The 17,842-nt window shown below is 49.6% G+C and overlaps 1 protein-coding gene across 1 annotated transcript in view; it reads left to right on the forward strand.

The window, feature by feature from the left end:
* LOC120394381 (antigen WC1.1-like) overlaps window positions 1–17,842 on the forward strand; it is a 181,434-nt gene that overhangs the window by 43,206 nt on the left and 120,386 nt on the right. The window contains exons 7-11 of the mRNA XM_039518613.1: window positions 2,189–2,503; window positions 3,032–3,094; window positions 3,181–3,495; window positions 4,236–4,373; window positions 10,709–10,804. Of these exons, the coding sequence (XP_039374547.1) occupies window positions 2,189–2,503; window positions 3,032–3,094; window positions 3,181–3,495; window positions 4,236–4,373; window positions 10,709–10,804 (927 nt within the window). The remainder of the gene's footprint in view (window positions 1–2,188; window positions 2,504–3,031; window positions 3,095–3,180; window positions 3,496–4,235; window positions 4,374–10,708; window positions 10,805–17,842) is intronic.

Below are 17,842 nucleotides of genomic sequence, written 5' to 3' on the forward strand. Positions count from 1 at the left end.
TTAGGGGTGAGGGCTCTGGGGTGGGCCTGGAGATTAAGTGTTCAGGGTGCAGGATGGGGATCAGGGCTGGGCAGAGAGTTGGAGTACTTGGTGGGTGAGGGCTCTAGCTGGGGGTGTGGTCTATGAGGTGGGGCCATGGATGAATGGTTTGGGGTGCAGGCTGCCCTGGAGCTGCGGAGGAAAGAGACGACTCCCCCAAGCCTTCTCCTGAGGCCAGGGGCGGCTCTAGGCATTTTGCTGCCCCAAGCACAGCAGGCAGGCTGCCTTCGGCAGCTTGTCTGCGGAGGGTCCGCTGGTCCCGCGGCTTTGGCGTGCCTGCGGGAGGTCCGCCGAAGCCACGGGACCAGCGGACCCTCCGCAGGCATGCCGCCGAAGGCACCCTGCCTGCCGCCCTCGCAGTGACCGGCAGAGTGCCCCCAGTGGCTTGCTGCCCCAAGCATGCGCTTGGCGTGCTGGGGCCTGGAGCCACCCCTGCCTGCTGCAGCAGCCTGTGGCCAGGGGAGAGGCATCACTTTCCCTGCTGCAGCAAATCTGGAATCAGGGGAGAGGAACCTCTCCCCGGACGTGGCAGATCCAGGGCTGGGGCCAGGGGAGAGGCGCCTGTCCCCAGCTGCAGCAGGTTCGGGGCTGGGGAAGAGGCACCTCTCCAATCCAGGCCCCTGTGGCTACATGCCTACGTGGCCCTTGATATTCTTCTCTGCAGCCATGTGGCCACACAGCTTAGAGGGAACGTAGTCCTGGATCAATACACACCTGTACCGTGCTATAACGTGGTTGTGGGGCGCCAAAAATCCCTACCGTGTTATAGCTGAAACCCCGTTATATCGGGCTAGCGGTGGCAGGGCTCCAGTGATGATTTAAAGAGCTCCAGGCTCCGGCCATTGCGGGGAGCCCGTGCCTTTTAAATCGCCAGCGAGCCCTGCTGCGGCAGCCTCAGGGTAGCGGTTGTAGGGCTCTAACGGTGATTTAAAGGGCCCTGGGCTCCCCGCAGCAGCTGGAGACCCGGACCCTTGAAAGCGCCGCCGGAGCTCCGCTGCTACCACGCTATACGCGAACCCGTGTTATATCGGGTCCTGTTACAGTGGGGTAGACATGTATCTATCTTCCCAGACAACTGGACTTGGTGATAATTGGTCATTCACACCAAAAATCACACCACGTTCTAGTTGCTTCCAGTCCCAAGAGACCAGTCACTTACCCCAGATCAGTTGGTACCCTGGATCTTACACCAAAGACAATGCCTGTAGCCAATCCTGTAATAAACTATATACAGGTTTATTGACTAAGGCGGGGAAAAAAAGGGGTTATTTTACAGGTTAAAGCAAGTAATCATCTACACACAAATGAGTTACCATTTATATCCTAGGAGGGACAGAATTGTAGTGATCTGTCAATTCCAAATGTCCTTCAGCGCTGACTCAGGGGTAACCCCTTGGGGTCTCTGGCTTCAGTTTGGTGTCTCTAGCCCTGTCACAGTTCAAACAGCAAAAAAGATGGACAATCATCACATCTACTATTTTTATTTCCCTCTTCCAGCCTTCAAAGCGATGGGATGAGGCCTTCTGCAGATGCTGCTCCATGGGTGTGATAAGGCCATTAACCAATCCTGTATATTGTGATGATCCTTGATAGCCCATCTGATTTTGATAATCCTTCGGGATGGATGGGGAGATGATTCCCGTACTTGAGCTCACAAGTTCAGAGCAAACATTTTCAAACTTATAAGGCAAAACTTACATATTTTCTTGTAGCATGGACCACAGCCATTACAAGTGAGATTAATGCCTGCAGCAACTAACAACCATTTCATAGAGTCTAAACTCTAAATACATTCTTACAAGACTAATACCTGTTTTGAGCAAAACTAACACACAGGTGACCTGGCCTGATCTCCAGCTATGAGATTGTCAGTTCTCAGCTAATGCCAATGTCACAATCCTCTCTGGCCTTAATCTATTACAATCTGTATGTAGCTGCTGGTAAATGGTGGCCTTCCAGAGATGCCCACTGTATTTCTAGGAGGCCTGTGACGTGTAAAAGAGTCTCTCATTCTTGGAGTGGTTCTCTAGCAGATGATCCTGCAGAATGATGCACAGGATTGTTTGCAATCGCTGGGATTTCACTCTTCACACCCCAGTTCTTTCAGAATCAGACAATTTAAATTCCCTTTTCATGCATTTCCTTCTAGAATTCACAGATCTGAGGCTGGTGAGCAACAGTGACTGTGCTGGGCGGTTGGAGGTTTTCTACAATGGGACGTGGGGCAGTGTTTGCTCCAATCAGATGTCTGGAGACACCCCAAAAATTGTCTGCAAACAGCTGAACTGTGGGGATGGAGGACAGATTGAAAGAGACTTTGAATATGGAGAAGGTTCTGGTCCCACATGGCTGGACCATGTTGCATGCAGTGATCAGCACAGCTCCCTCTGGCAGTGCCCGTCAGAGCCCTGGAATCCAAAGTCCTGTGATAACCGAGCAGAAGAGACCCATATTTCTTGCGCTGGTAATTCTGAAACTACCTGCATGTGCTCGTGAAAACACACTTATACGCGATGTGTTCAATTAATTGAAGGATTAGGATACAATTTGTTGTTGTTCACATCTCAGTGTAGGCCGATGTAAATTCTCAACACAAGATACAAACATATTTTCATGATGTTTTATAAGTATAAACATTTGTCTGATTTACAACAAACATGGAAGTTAATCAATTAATTATACAATGTGCTATAGTAGCGTGAGAGCGAAGAAAAGCCTCTCTATAGAGCCCATCTTTAGGCAGCTCTGTGGTTATTAATCCTTTTGGGATGAACAGAGATGGGCCCAGGCTGTGCAATTTGGGTCGAGACTGGAATCCCCCACAAGTCTGGGTGCATGTTGGCCTGGAGCAAATTAGTTAGGTATTAAATGACCGAGAGTTCACATTTCCGTTCATACAGTGCTGAAATTATGGGTTTAAAATACAGATAAATTCTACTCCCACGTCACACACACAGCCCAGTGCATTCACCTCAGCTTTTTCTCTCCATAGAAAAAAAAGCAAAATCAACTCAGACCCCTTTTACCGAGTGCCCGAACTCTCCAAGCTGCACAGGTATCTCTGCTTCTCTGTGTCTCACCCTTAGTCCCTAAGGACTTTCCCAGCTGTCCCAATAACATGTGAGGTTTCTGCATTTCCAGACCAGGAGAAGTTACGTGTCGTGGGAGGAGAGGACGGATGCTCGGGGAGAGTGGAGGTTTGGTACCGTGGCTCCTGGGGAACAGTTTGTGATGACTCCTGGGACATGGCGGATGCTAACGTTGTGTGTAAACTACTGGGCTGTGGATCTGCTGTATCTGCCCCGGACAAGGCTGCATTCGGCGAGGGGACTGGTCCCATCTGGGTGGAGAAATTGAATTGCCGAGGGACAGAGTCATCTCTCTGGGACTGTCCTGCCAAGCCCTGGGGTGAGAGCAACTGTGGTCATAAGGAAGATGCTGCTGTGAATTGCTCAGGTGAGTGACAGGAGATGTTTCTGCTACATGCTGTAATTTTCAGGAGGAGGATGGATCAGCCCCCTCCGCCTCCCTTTGGTCCCAGACCAGGCCCTCCCATCTCCTGTGTTCAGGAGCATCATGGATGCTGTGAGGTGGGACCTTTGTGGGGTCAGATTGGCTCAGGCATCAGCCCACATAGCCCCTGCATCCCTGTGCTGCTCTGATGGAGCTTGTGGAGGTGACAGCTGGAGACAACCAGGGACTCTCAGTGGTGAGGTTCCCCCCGGGAACAAACATGTCACCTCCCCCTCACTCCAGGCTCCAACTCTCCTCCCTTTCCCTTTGCAGGTCTGACAGAGAGGACAGATTCTCCAAATACCCCACTTAAAGCATCCCCCTCTTCCCATCAAGTGTTAAATTTCCCTGGTGCTGGGTGACAGTGGATGAGCTGCAAGTTGCAGCCTGAGGGAAGGAGCTCCTTTCCATGGCCTGTGAAATCCAAGGGCAAATGACACCTGGGTGGGAGCTGCAGGTGCTGCTGATCCAGAGGATGCCTCTCTGCTGGCTCCAGCTGACAGAGCAGGGGCCCATGATTTAAACAGCAGCCTGTGAGCTGCCCCCATGGCACATAGATTGTCCCAGTCCATTATCCTGCTGTCCTGGGCCGTGCAATGAGTGACTGGGGAGCTCCCTGTCCCTCCCTGCCCCCTGACTCTCACAGGATAATCTCTCCCTTGTGCATGTTCATTTCCATACAGCTCCCCAGCGCCGCCCTCAGACTGACAGTGGGAGAGTCACGGTGCCTGTGGTCATCTGCATTATCCTGGGGGCCCTGCTCTGCCTGGTCTTAATCATCCTGGGGGCGCAGGTGCGAAGTGCCAGGGCACAGCACAGAGGTGGGTCCTGTTTGGTGTCACTGTGTGAAATGCCTCTGCAATAGCAGGGGGGCTGCAGGGTGTCAGGGTGAGGGGCGATACCGGGCTGGGTGGGGTGGCCGAGGGTGCCTAACTCCTCTCTCATTTAATATTTTGTTAGTGGAACAGCCCAGCCATGAAATCTGGAGATGATATTAGCTAGGGACCTTTACAGTTTCAGAAAAGCTACATCTGTATCCCCCCACCCTCCCGTGATCAACTCCAGAAGTGCCTACTCAGGCTTCCAGCCATCACCTGTCTCTGAGTGGGAACCTCCTGTCCCACCTCTTTGTGGCCTGGGGTTTTTAATGCTGCACAGCCCCCTGCCTTCCACTGTGATACCCCCAGCAAAGCAGTCTGCCCACAGGCCAGCCCCAATGCTGTGCGTTCTCCCCAAGGTCTATGAGCCGTGTATTGCCAGCAGTTACAAGTCACCACACAGCTCTCTCTCAGCAGACTGCACCTTGTTAGTAGGATGAAAGTATCACAAGGAACTCTTTAAAAACAATAAAAATTCCTCCACACTTGCTGAACACACTAGAATTCACCCGTCTTCCTCATGGACAGCCTGGTAGACCAACGTCCCTCCAACTATTCAGTGTTGGGATCCCCGTGGACAGAAGGCCCTGCCCATTTGCTGAATCAAAATGAAGGCCCTGAGTCTGTTTAAACTCAGCCTTTCATATCAGGAATCTTTCTTTGTCTCATGGTCTCTGGTAACCCAGTTTGAACCACTCTGTGTAAACCACCCTAAAGGCTGTTACCTTTCTGGAGTTGTTACAATCTCATTGGTTCACCTTAATCAACCCTCCCCCCACCCCCGCCATTCTCACACACACAGTTTTTCTTCCTGGAGGAGCTGTGGTAACCCTCCCACATGCAGTAGAACATAAACCATTCATAGATTTAATACAGTGATTCCCAAAGATACTGCCTGGGGTCAGGGCCGGCTCTAGGTTTTTTGCCTCCCCAAGCAAAAAAAAAATTTGGCTGCCACCCACCCCAGACCTGGGATCCCCCCGCCAGCCCCTGCTGCCCGAGACCTGGGCCTCCCCTAACCAGCACCACCCTGTTATCCCAGCCCTGGGTTCTCCCCCCCCGAACCACACCCCCTGCCAACCCAGACCTGGGCTCTCCCCCCCGACCCACATCCCCCCTTCAGCCCCAGCCCTGGGCTCTCTCCCCCTGACCCACATCCCCCCTGCCATCCCAGCCCTGGGCTCTCCACCACACACCCCGTGCTGCCCCAGCTCTGGGCTCCCCCCTGCCACCCCAGCAGTGCCCCCCTACATACACACCCCCTGCTGCCCCAGCCCCCTCCACCTGCACCCCTGCCACCCCTGCCTTGGGCTTTCCACCCCGCATCCCCACCTGCACCCTCCTTCCACCCCAGCCCTGGGTCATTGGTAACTTGCTCCCAGGGCAGGTCATTCAGCAGGAATTTTATATGTGCACAGAACACAGACAGAATTGGTTCCCATATGGTTACAGAAGTGTAATAAAGTGGATCAATTTTCAGCTTGTGATTGGACGATATCTGGATGCATATTATAAGACTGTCCTCCATAAATGAGGAAAAGTCAAGGTGCCTTTATTATTCTTTTGTTCCACTCTTTGTTTATATGGGGAATTTTCCAATACAATATCCCTGTCTTCCCTTTAAACAAATAAAACTTAAAAAAAAAAAGGCTGTTGAAAATAGGCTTCTATCTCCCGTGCTAGGCTTGCTATAGACCACCAGACCAAGGGGATGAGGTGGACAAGGTTTTATTCCAGCAACTAGCAGAAGTTACTAGATCGTAGGCCCTGGTTCTCATGGGAGATTTTAATCACCCTGATATCTGCTGGGAGAGCAATACAGCAGTGCACAGACAATCCAGGAAGTTTTAGGAAAGTGTAGGGGATAATTTCCTGGTCCAAGTGCTGGAGGCAGGGCCGGCTCCAGGCACCAGCTTATCAAGCAGGCGCTTGGGGCGGCAACTCGGGAGTGGGGTGGTACTTTCAGGGATTCGGCGGAGGGTCCCTCTCTCCCGCTCGGAGCAAAGGACCTCCCGATTGTGATCGCGGCTTTTTTTTTTTTTTGGCTGCTTGGGGCGGCCAAACCCCTGGAGCCGGCCCTGACTGGAGGAACCAACCAGGGGCAGAGCTCTTCTTGACCTGCTGCTCACAAACAGAGAAGAGTTAGTAGGGGAAGCAAAAGTGGATGGGAACCTGGGAGGCAGTGACCATGAGATGTTTGAGTTCAGGATCCTGACACAAGGAAGAAAGGAGAGCAGCAGAATACAGACCCTGGACTTCAGAAAAGCAGACTTTGACTCCCTCAGGGAATTGATGGGCAGGATCCCCTGGGAGAAATAACATGAGGGGGAAAGGAGTCCAGGAGAGCTGGATGTATTTTAAAGAATCCTTATTGAGGTTGCAGGAAAAAAACATCCTGATGTGTAGAAAGAATAGTGAATGTGGCAGGCTACCAGCTTGGCTTAACAGTGAAATCCTTGCTAATCTTAAACGCAAAAAAGAAGCTTACAAGAAGTTGAAGATTGGACAAATGACCAGGGAGGAGTATAAAAATATTGCTCGGGCATGCAGGAGTGAAATCAGGAAGGCCAAATCACACCTGGAGTTGCAGCTAGCAAGAGATGTTAAGAGTAACAAGAAGGGTTTCTTCAGGTATGTTAGCAACAAGAAGAAAGTCATGGAAAGTGTGGGCTCCTTACCGAATGAGGGAGGCAACCTAGTGACAGGGGATGTGGAAAAAGCTAATGTACTCAATGTTTTTTTTGCCTCTGTCTTCACAAACAAAATCCGCTTCCATACTGCTGCACTGGGCAGCACAGTATGGGGAGGAGGTGACCAGCCCTCGGTGGAGAAAGAAGTGTTTCGGGGCTATTTAGGAAAACTGGACGAGCCCAAGTCCATGGGGAGGGATGCGCCGCATCCAAGGGTGCTAAAAGATTTGGCGGATGTGACTGCAGAGCCATTGACCATTATCTTTGAAAACTCATGGTGAACGGGGGAGGTCCTGGATGACTGGAAAAAAGCTACTGTAGTGCCCATCTTTAAAAAAGGGAAGAAGGAGGATCCGGGGAACTACAGGCCAGTCAGTCTCACCTCAGTCCCTGGAAAAAGTCCTCAGGGAATCAATTCTGAAGCACTTAGAGGAGAGGAAAGTGATCAGGAACAGTCAGCATGGATTCAGCAAGGGCAAGTCATGCCTGACTAACCTAATTGGCTTCCATGAGGAGATAACTGGGTCTGTGGATGAGGGGAAAGCAGTGGATGTGCTATTCCTTGACTTTAGCAAAGCTTTTGATACTGTCTCCCACAGTGTTCTTGCCAGCAAGAAATATGGGCTGGATGAATGGACTATAAAGTGGATAGAAAGCTGGCTAGATCATCAGTCTCAACGGGTAGTTATCAATGGCTCCTTCAAGCAGAGTGCCCCAAGGATTGGTCCTGGGGCGAGTTTTGTTCAATATCTTCATTAATGATCTGGAGGATGGTGTGGACTGCACTCTCAGCAAGTTTTTAGGTGACATTAAACTGGGAGGAGTGGTAGATACGCTGGAGGGTAGGGATAGGACACAGAGGGACGTAGACAAATTAGAGGACTGGGCCAAAAAAAACCTGATGAGGTTCAAGAAGGACAAGTGCAGAGTCCTGCACTTAGGACAGAAGAATCCCATTCACTGTTACAGACTAGGGACCGAATGGCTAGGAAGCAGTTCTGCAGAAAAGGACCTAGGAGTTACAATGGATGAGAAGCTGGATATGAGTCAACAGTGTGCCCTTGTTCCCAAGAAGGTTAATGGCATTTTGGGCTGTATAAGTAGGGGCATTGCCAGCAGATCGAGGGACGTGATCATTCCCCTCTATTCGACATTGGTGAGGCCTCATCTGGAGTACTGTGTCCAGTTTTGGGCCCCACAGTACAAGAAGGATGTGTAAAAATTGGAAAGAGTCCAGTGGGGGGCAACAAAAATTATTAGGGGGCTGGAGCACATGACTTATGAGTAGAGGCTGAGGGAACTGGGATTGTTTAGTCTGCAGAAGAGAAGAATGAGGGGGGATTTGATAGCTGCTTTCAGCTACCTGAAAGGGGGTTCCAAAGAGGATGGATCTAGACTGTTCTCAGTGGTAACAGATGACAGAAGAAGAGTAATGGTCTCAAGTTGCAGTGTGGGAGGTTTAGGTTGGATATCAGGAAAAACTTTTTCACTAGGAGGGTGGTGAAGCACTGGAATGGGTTACCTAGGGAGGTGGTGGAATCTCCTTCCTTAGAGGTTTTTAAGGTCAGGCTTGACAAAGCCCTGGCTGGGATGATTTAGTTAGGTTTGGTCCTGCTTTGAGCAGGGGGTTGGACTAGATGACCTCCTGAGGTCCCTTCCAACCCTGATATTCTATGATTCTATGATTCAGATAGAGAGGTGCACTGTCCATTTAGTCCACCAAATTCCTTCTTTGGGGGCTGCAAGATGAGGTCACACCAGTATCCCTAATCCACTCTGGGGATGTCTTCTGAAGGGGATATCTGGGCCAAAGCCTTCTACTCCTTGGGCACACTTGTTCCCCATTCACAGGGCCACCCCGCTCTAGCAGTGAGCTCTCCATTCACAGCAAGCTGCAGCATGAAGTTTTAGCTACCACACTCCCTCCCCCTCCCTTCCTGTTGATAGTGGCCAAGGGAATGCTGGGAAATGTAGTTCTTTCCCTGCTCCAGAGCTAGCTTTATAGGCAGGGAGCTAACCAAGGAACTACACATCCCAGGGCCCCCTTTTGTTTCTCATCTCCCAGGCTGGATCCCTGCCAGCTGCCGCCCCTGCAAATGGGCTGCCCCAAGCAGCTGCTTGCTTCGCTGGTGCCTAGAGTCACCCCTGCCTGGGGTTGCACAATCCCCAGGGTTTTGCTGTCTAGGGTGACCAGACAGCAAATGTGAAAAATCGGGATGGGGGTGGGGGGTAATAGGAGCCTATATAAGAAAAAGACCCCAAAATCGGGACTGTCCCTATAAAATCAGGACATCTGGTCACCCTAAATCTATCCCAGGGAGGGGTTCTGAATATCACAAGGAGAGACATCATGGAAAAGGCACCTAGAGAAATTGGAAATATTGTCAGGAAAAAAGTATATAAAAATCGAGCTCTGGTAAATAGTTTTGAAGAGAGTGATCCAGTAGAAAAGATGATCTTAGGTGGGAGAAATGCGGGAAAGGAGCATTATACTGTAGTATACTCAAACCTAGCACATGTAGGGGATTTTACATTTATAGCACACGATACAAACATTAGCTACCAGCTCCTTGGCAAGAAGATGGAGAATGGGATTGCCATCAACATATATGTAACATTCACAACTTTCCAGTAAGACAATGCCCATAGTCGGATCTCATGCTTCAGGGCTTCAGCCGGTCACCCACTGGGGTCAGGAAGGAATTCTGGGAAGTCCCCATATTTGTGTTTTGTTTCTTGCCCTCCTCTGAAGCATCAGACATTAACTACAGATGGAGCTGTGACGCTGGATGGGCTGGACCAGTCCTCTGAGGTGTTATAGAGAAACCTGTTTCTAAGATATCTGGCTGGTTTGTCTTTTCCACATGCTCAGGGTCACACCAATTGTCAGATTTGGGGTCAGGAAGGAATTTTCCCCCAGGTCAGACTGGCAAAAAGGGACCTTGGGGGATTTTCATTTTCCTCTGAACCATGGACCATGAATCACCTGCCAGCATTATCTAGGCATCTCTCATCTCATCAGTTCCCTGCCATTGCTGGGGCCTGGGACATTGGTGGTACCTTAGTCACTCCTGTTTTCTGCCTGTGGCACACAAGAGCTTATTCTTCTGAGGACTGAAATGCTTTAGTCTAAGTGCATCTTTGGGCTCAAACCTAGGGGTGTCTGGGTGAAATGCAGTGGCCCGTGTTACACAGGAGATCAGACTAGATGTTCTAATGGTCCCGTCTGGCCTTAAACTCGATGGGAAAAAAGTGTTATCATCATTTTGCAGATAAACACCAGCGTGGGGGGAGAATTATTTAAGCTGCTCCAAAGGGGAATAGCCTGGAATAATGGGATGAGATTAAAAAGGGAACATTTAAGATGAATGTGAGGAAGCTTCCTGACAGCGAACTAGCCCTGGGAACCATCATCAAAGGGCTGCTGTGCAAAGAAACCCTGTCCCCTGGCTCATTTCAATTCCAGCAGTGGGAATGTGCTGTAGCTTCAGGCTCACACTGGGCCCAGGAGGAGGGGCTGGATGATCCCATAGTGTTTCCCATCTCTGGTTTCAATGACCCTGTGCAAACCCTGCCCTTTGTTTTCAGGCTCCAGAAGACCCTTGGATCCCTTCTCTGAGGCCGTGTACGAGGAGATTGATTATAACCTGATGAGAGAGAAGCAGGAGATGTTCAGTCGCTCAGGTCTGTGTGTCTCACTCTTAACAAAAAGAACGAGGAGTACTTGTAGCTCCTTAGAGACTAACAAATTTATTTGGGCATAAGCTTTTGTGGGCTAAAACCCACTTCATCAGATGCCCAAATAAATTTGTTACTCTCTCAGATGCCACAAGTACTCCTGTTCTTTTTGCTGATACAGACTAACATGGCTACCACTCTGAAACCTGTCACTCTTAACAGGGAACAGCTATTTAATGCCCTTTCCCTCTGAGGCCCTGGCCCAGAGTGAAATCACTGCATCTTTAGCCCTGTGAGCTTCTCATTGGCGCCGGGCAAAAGTCTTCATTATGAAATGTTTGATGCAAAATGCGGGCTCAGACACACCAAAACATTTCACAAATTCCTGTCAATTTCACCCAATTGTTCCAAATACACATAGAACAATTCATTTCATTTCAACACTTTCTAAAGAAAACATTTTGTTTTTTCTATTCGATAGTATTTTTCCATTAGAAATTTCCTTTAATTTTATCTATAAAAACAAACAAACAAAAATTGACTAATGTCCAAAAAAACACCAAATGGTTTCATTGAACATTTTACTTTTCAATTTGCCAAAAAAAAGAAAAAAAAAGTCATTTTTGGCTCAACTCAAAACAATGTTGTTGGGTTTTGCTGTTGAGTTTTTTGCTTTCCCCCTCCCCAATAGCCGAGAATCAAACCATCTGTTTTTTTTGTTTGTTTGTTTGTTTGTTTTTGGGTTTGGTGTTTGTTATTTTTGCCAAGCTCTAGCTGTGGGAGCTGGGTCTGTGGTGAGACAGCAGTTACTCATGTAGACTGAGGGAGATGGGCTTCCTTCCCACCATACACTGAGTGTCCCTGTTCTAGGGACAGTTAATGTCACTCTGCCCATCCTGCAGCCTTGGAGTGTAACCAGTGAGGGGTCAGGAAAGCGACTGTCTGGGGCCAGGCTAAACTATTATTTGAAAATTCTCTGGAGCATTGGAGCAGGGGATGTTCTGTGCCCCCCTCCCACCACAGCCACTGGTCTGCTGGGTCGGTTCCTTCCTGCCCCAGAGCAGAGAGATCAGTGCAGGAGAGCCTCATGAGTTTGAGTCATGGCCCTGTTATCCTTTGTGCCATTTTGTCTCAATGTCTGATGGGAACATCCTTCCCAAGGGCTGTGCTGTGGTGGGGCTCTGGGAACATGCTCAGGGCATCCCCCAGCAGCACTGCCAAGATGGTTACAGTGAATCACAGACTCTGCTCTGGGCCTTTCTTGGCCTAATCTGGAAACACCACAGAGAGCTGATCGACTGATTCATGGGGGAGGTGGGTATTTCCCTGAAGAAGGAGGAGTCCCCTCTGTGGCTGAGAAGGCCAGGACCATTGTGGAACTTCCCTGGACCAGCAGCCAGAGACATGCCCTTCACTCACCCCAGTATATTTCAGGTCAGATTGTAGCATCTCCTCAGTCACATTTACCAGAGTGACATGGAGATCTCTCTTGGGGAGTCTGTCAGCCTCTCACTGCTCAGAGTTGCTGTGAGTCACCATCTTCTGCAGAAGAAGGAATAGACTGAGACCAGAAATCCCACTCCAGGCCCCAAATGTGTTCCCAGTCCCACAGTTCTGCTGTTCTCACTGATGAATTTCTGGTTCTCGTCTCTCCAGTCTCCTATTCAGATGACTCAGTGGCAAAGCTGCAGTATTACACTGGGGACAGCGAGGGGGAAAATGATCCTGGATCAGAACAAGGTAATGGGGGAGGGGCAGACTCAGGCCGAGAGACCCAAATCTGGGCAGAGAACAGAATTTCTATGACACTTTCTGCAATTGCAGCCATTTCCCCTCACATGGTTCCCATCTTACACAGTCAGGTCTAATCCCATTGAACAGGATTTCTGCCAGAATCTCAGGATGGGAACATGTGCCCATCTCCTGAGCACACACCCCTGGGAGTGGCTCCCAGTGACCTCCCCAGGTGAAGAGCTGGTGGAGATGGGTCAGTGTCTTTGGGTGGAAGGCGTCAGTGCCCAGCAGGGCTCCTCTCTCATCTCTGAGAGAGGGGGGGAATATTGTCCTATGTTATAATTACAGATGGGCTCAGCCCAACTCACTGATCTGAACCCACCAGAATTTTAGGGGAGGGGAATTTGCAGATTCTGACCCCCAGCTCTGGATCTCAGTTTTGGGGCTGGCACCTGTCACTATAACAGGCTAAAGCAAAATCCTGGATCTGAACTTCCTGGCTTGGGCCCATCTCTAACTGTAAACAGGGCGGCATTTCTACCCCAGCTGCTCTCAAGGGAGTCCATGAATTTGGGCCCTTTGGGAGTTTAGCCTGTGGCTGGGGGAGGAGACACTGAGCAGATGAGCCAGTTCTGCTGAGAAGCTGGAGTGCTGCCAAGCTGAGCCCTGGGCTGCCTGAGAGGCTAGTGGAGAGCAGGAGCTCACAAAGGATCAGAACAGTGACTCCCAGCAGGAGCTTTAATTCCTGCAGCGGGGAGGTTTCTCCTCCCCAGTGAGACAGGAGATCAGCTGGATTCAGAGACCATCTCTGGCCTTGCCAGGCTTGTCCTAACCTGTTATCTCAGCACAAGCCCAGATCCTGTTCGCACTGAAACACATACAAGAGCTGCTGTTGGATTCTGCAGGGACAGGACTGGCCCCTAGTTATTTGTGGGACTCCTGTTTTACTGTCATTCTCTGACTTGTGCCCTCTCACCATGGGCCCCTGCGACTTCCCTCTCATGTGCCATGATAAACAACTCTAGTTATAAGCACCACCTGCGCTGAAGAGACACTGCTGGTGCCAGGGGCTGAGTGTGGTGTTTGCTGTTCTAGAGGGAGCTTCCCCAGGGGGGTCTCAGTTGGATTATGATAACGTGGAGGAGCCTGCCTTGAACGACATCCCCCAGACTCCAGACGGACGAGGTGAGTAGTGACTCCGACTCTTGGAAGCAACGTCACCCTGACGAAAAACTAACTGTATTTCCCAGTAGGAACAATAGCGGTTTGTTAAGAAAACCACAAAGTTCACCCACCAGTATTGTCTATTGACGTAACGCTGGGGGCGCTGACCAGGTGCATTACAAGAGCTGTGTGGAGGCCCAGGGGTAGGGAAGCGTGTGATGTCCTAGGTCATGACACAGGCCCATTGCAGAGACTGAAGGAGCAGTTTGCTCATGAGCTGTGCATGCTGTACTTGGCTCAGGTCACTGACCTGTGACCCACACTGCCATGAGCACTAGGGTTACTCACTATTTGTAAACATAATACATCAAAGCAGAGACCTTTACATAGCAGTAATGTTCCCTGCCAGCCTTTCCTGGCATGCAACTATGGCAGCTTATATACAGCTGTGTCAGACACACTGTGACAGGGGGGTGGGCGGGACATAGAGATTTTACACCTGAGGGCCCATGTCCCACCCTTATTAACTGGCTCAGCTCCCACTGGTGTTAGTACATTGGAGACTGATGGCAGTTTATGGGGTAAACTTTATCAGGAGAAAGCAGCAAAGAGTCCTGTGGCACCTTATAGACTAACAGATGTATTAGAGCATGAGCTTTTGTGGGTGAATACCCACTTCCTCGGATGCATGTAGTGGAAATTTCCAGGGGCACTTTGTCGGATGCATGTAGTGGAAATTTCCAGGGGCACTTCGTCGGATGCATGTAGTGGAAATTTACCGGGGCCGATATGCCCCAGGAAATTTCCACTACATGCATCCCATGAAGTGGGTATTCACCCGCGAAAGCTCATGCTCCAATACGTTTGTTAGTCTATAAGGTGCCACAGGACTCTTTGCTGCTTTTACAAATCCAGACTAACATGGCTACCCTTCTTATACTTTATCAGGAGAATGCATTGAAAAGACATTTTAAAAATAATGTCAGGTTTAGGAAGCCGGAGACAAACTCTGGACAATTCCAAGTCATTTACATTTGTAATTATTGTAACCAAATGCTTTGCGGAACGATCCCTCTGAATTAGATTCCAGTCACCTCTTTCCAGAACTCCCCCTTCCCCTCATCATCTAGGAGCTCTAGGATCCACTGAACCAGGTACTGAAATGTATCAGATCAATCTGATCTGTAAATCTCCTCAGTCTGAGGGTTCCAGAGCAGGGCTTGTCTTACATCCCTGAGGGTGGAAGGGCTGAGAGAGCCCCAGGGACCAATGAGGCTGGCGCATCTGCAGCTTGTAGTTTATTTCTATCTTCACTGTGAATATTCTTTTAATTACTTCACATCTTCACGTCAGATGCCCCTGCCGTGCCTGGAGATGTCCCAGGGGATGGTTATGATGATGCCAGAGAAGTGTCTGACACTGAAGGTGACCCTCATTTGGGGCAGAATAATGAGAAAGGCACTGGAGCGAATAACAGGGATTCACAGACAGGTGCGTGGAGATCTTTTTGCACTTCACACTGTCTTTGAAGAACGGGAGAGCTGGAAATGTGGGGTACGCAGCAAGAGAACAGCCCTGGCCAAGCCAATGCCTGTGAGGCAATCTCTCCTTCCCTCACCTCTCCATTCCCTCAAAGCAGAGGCTTCAGTGCCTGCCATGGAGAGAGGAACAACAGGGTCCCTGCTGGGTGGTACTTCGTGGTCAAACCAGCAAGGTACCTGGGATCCTTCTGCCTCTAGGTTCCAAATCTTGTGTTGCTGCAACGCCCTGGATGTGCTCGATTCCCACCCGTTCACTGTGCATGTATCTTTTGGGCAGAATCCTATACACCGATGTCCTGTTACTGCTGCACCGGTGTTAAAGAGCCCATTACACATTTTGTAAAATCTGGAATTGGCTTTGCCCATTGTCCTTGGCCAATATCTCTCCTCTCTTCCCCATTGTGTCAAGAGCAGAGACACCATCAGCCATCCCAGAGGAGGTGCAGTGGTGATGAAATGTGCATTGATTAGTACTTGATAAGAATAACGTGCTAATGTTCATTGCTAGGCAGAGTGAAAGTTATGATGTTCTTAACCAAGCGCTCCTTGCTGGCAAGTGCTTGGGTTTTGTACATGGAGTGACAGGTAGCTACAGCTGGTACTTGACAACTTTACCTGGTCTGGAAACCAAAGGTTTTACTCTCCAGACTACGTATAGAGATGACAGATTAGAAGTTGTCATAGACCCAAGACTGAAGGGGGAACGATTCCCATCTGTACTGTAGAACAGAGGTTCTTAGACTGGGCAGCACAGAATATATTCTGGGGCAGCATGAGAAACCAGAGCAGAGAGCGGTGGCTCTGTTCGGGTACCCAGTTTTGAAGGCAGCTGTCATAAACAGACAGTTAAGGGTTAACTCTTCTTTTACATCTAAAGGGTTAAGAAGCTCACATAACCTAGCTGACACCTGACCAAAAGGACCAATAAAAAGATAAGATATAAAAAAGAGGGAGGAGGGAAATCAGTCTTTTGTCTGTTCAGTAAGTTTGTGCCGATGTGGAAAGATCCAGGATTCCACCAGCTAACATTTCTTAAAAGTAGTGAGTATTAGAGAAGAATTCTCTTAGATTTCTTTTCTTTTCTTTTGTGACTTCTTTTTGCATAAGAGGGAGAATCAAAGTTGTGTAACTATGCTTTTGCCCAGAGGGCAGGGGCGGCTCCAGGCCCCAGCACGCCAAGCGCGTGCTTGGGGCGGCATGCCACGGGGGGCGCTCTGCCGGTCGCCAGGAGGGCAGCAAGCAGGCAGCCTTCGGCGGCATGCCTGCGGAGGGTCCACTGGTCCTGCGGCTTCGGTGGAGTCGCGGGACCAGCGGACCCTCCACAGGCACGCCTGCGGGAGGTCCACCAGAGCCGTGGGACCAGCAGACCCTCCGCAGGCATGCTGCCAAAGGCAGCCTGCCTGCCGCCTCCGGCGACCGGTAGAGCGCCCCCCGCGGCATGCCGCCGTGCTTGGGGCAGCGAATTGTCTAGAGCCGCCCCTGCCAGAGGGACATCCTCTGTGTTTTAAATCTGTTGGCTGTGAGATTTCCTTGCATGCTAATCTCACAGAGGTATCCCGTTCACCCTTTTTCTTTAATTAAAAGTTTTCTTTTTAAAACCTGATTAATTTTTCTTTGTTTTACGATCCAAGGGTTTTTGGATTAGTGTTCACCAGAAAATTGGTGAAGAAATCTCTCCAGTCTACCCAGGGAAGGGTTATAGGAACTTAGGATGGAGATATTTTGGGGGAAGAGAAACTCCAAATGGTCCTTTCCCTTTTTATTGTTTAAATCATTTGGTGGTGGCAGAGGAGTACCAGGTTTTAACCTAAGCTGGTAAATAATCTTAGGGGTTATCTCATGCAGGTCCCCACATCTGTACACTAAAGTTCAGAGTGTGGGTGACACCTTGACAGCAGCACTGCCACCGGCAGCAGCGCAGAAGTAAGGATGTCATGGTCTGGTGTTGCTGCTGTTACGTCTCCGCTGCTGCTGGCAGCAATGCTGCCTTTGAGCTGGGTGGCTGGAGAGCTATATACTTAAATGGTTCTTTTTGACTCAATTCCCTACTGCTTTTCATATTTAGTGAAAGTTACATGTTGATTTTTTTTAAAACATTGGTACATGTACTTGTGTGGTGGGGAGGAGAGGTGTCAGCTACTACGGATACATGGAAAGGGGCCACAATCAAAGAAGTTTGAGAACCACTGCTGTAAAATGCACTCCACCTTGCTCTGCAGCCGCACATAACCATAGAATGGATCCACTGACTGTACGTCTCCCCCTTGGTGTTTTCAGGTTGGAGTCAGCACTCGCTAAGGAGTGAAGTTGTCTCTGAGATGGAGAAGGAAACCCCATCCCTGCCTCCTGGAGACACAGGTTATGATGATGTGGGACATGGTGACTCTGGGGGTTCAATATCATAACAATTTGACTGGACAAAATAACCCCGTGAGGATTTAAACGCTTCAACTCTTTCTCTCAGAAATGATGCCCAGAGAAAGTTTCTGCCTGGTAGATAGACAAAGCAGGTATTTTTGTAGGATTTGTGTGAAGTTGCAGGAAATACAAGAGTGAGTGGGAAAAGGTTCATAAGCTTTCTTTGTATAATTTCCCATTGTTTGGA

This window comes from Mauremys reevesii, unplaced genomic scaffold (genome assembly GCF_016161935.1).
Source record: "Mauremys reevesii isolate NIE-2019 unplaced genomic scaffold, ASM1616193v1 Contig53, whole genome shotgun sequence".
Classification (NCBI taxonomy): domain Eukaryota; kingdom Metazoa; phylum Chordata; order Testudines; family Geoemydidae; genus Mauremys; species Mauremys reevesii.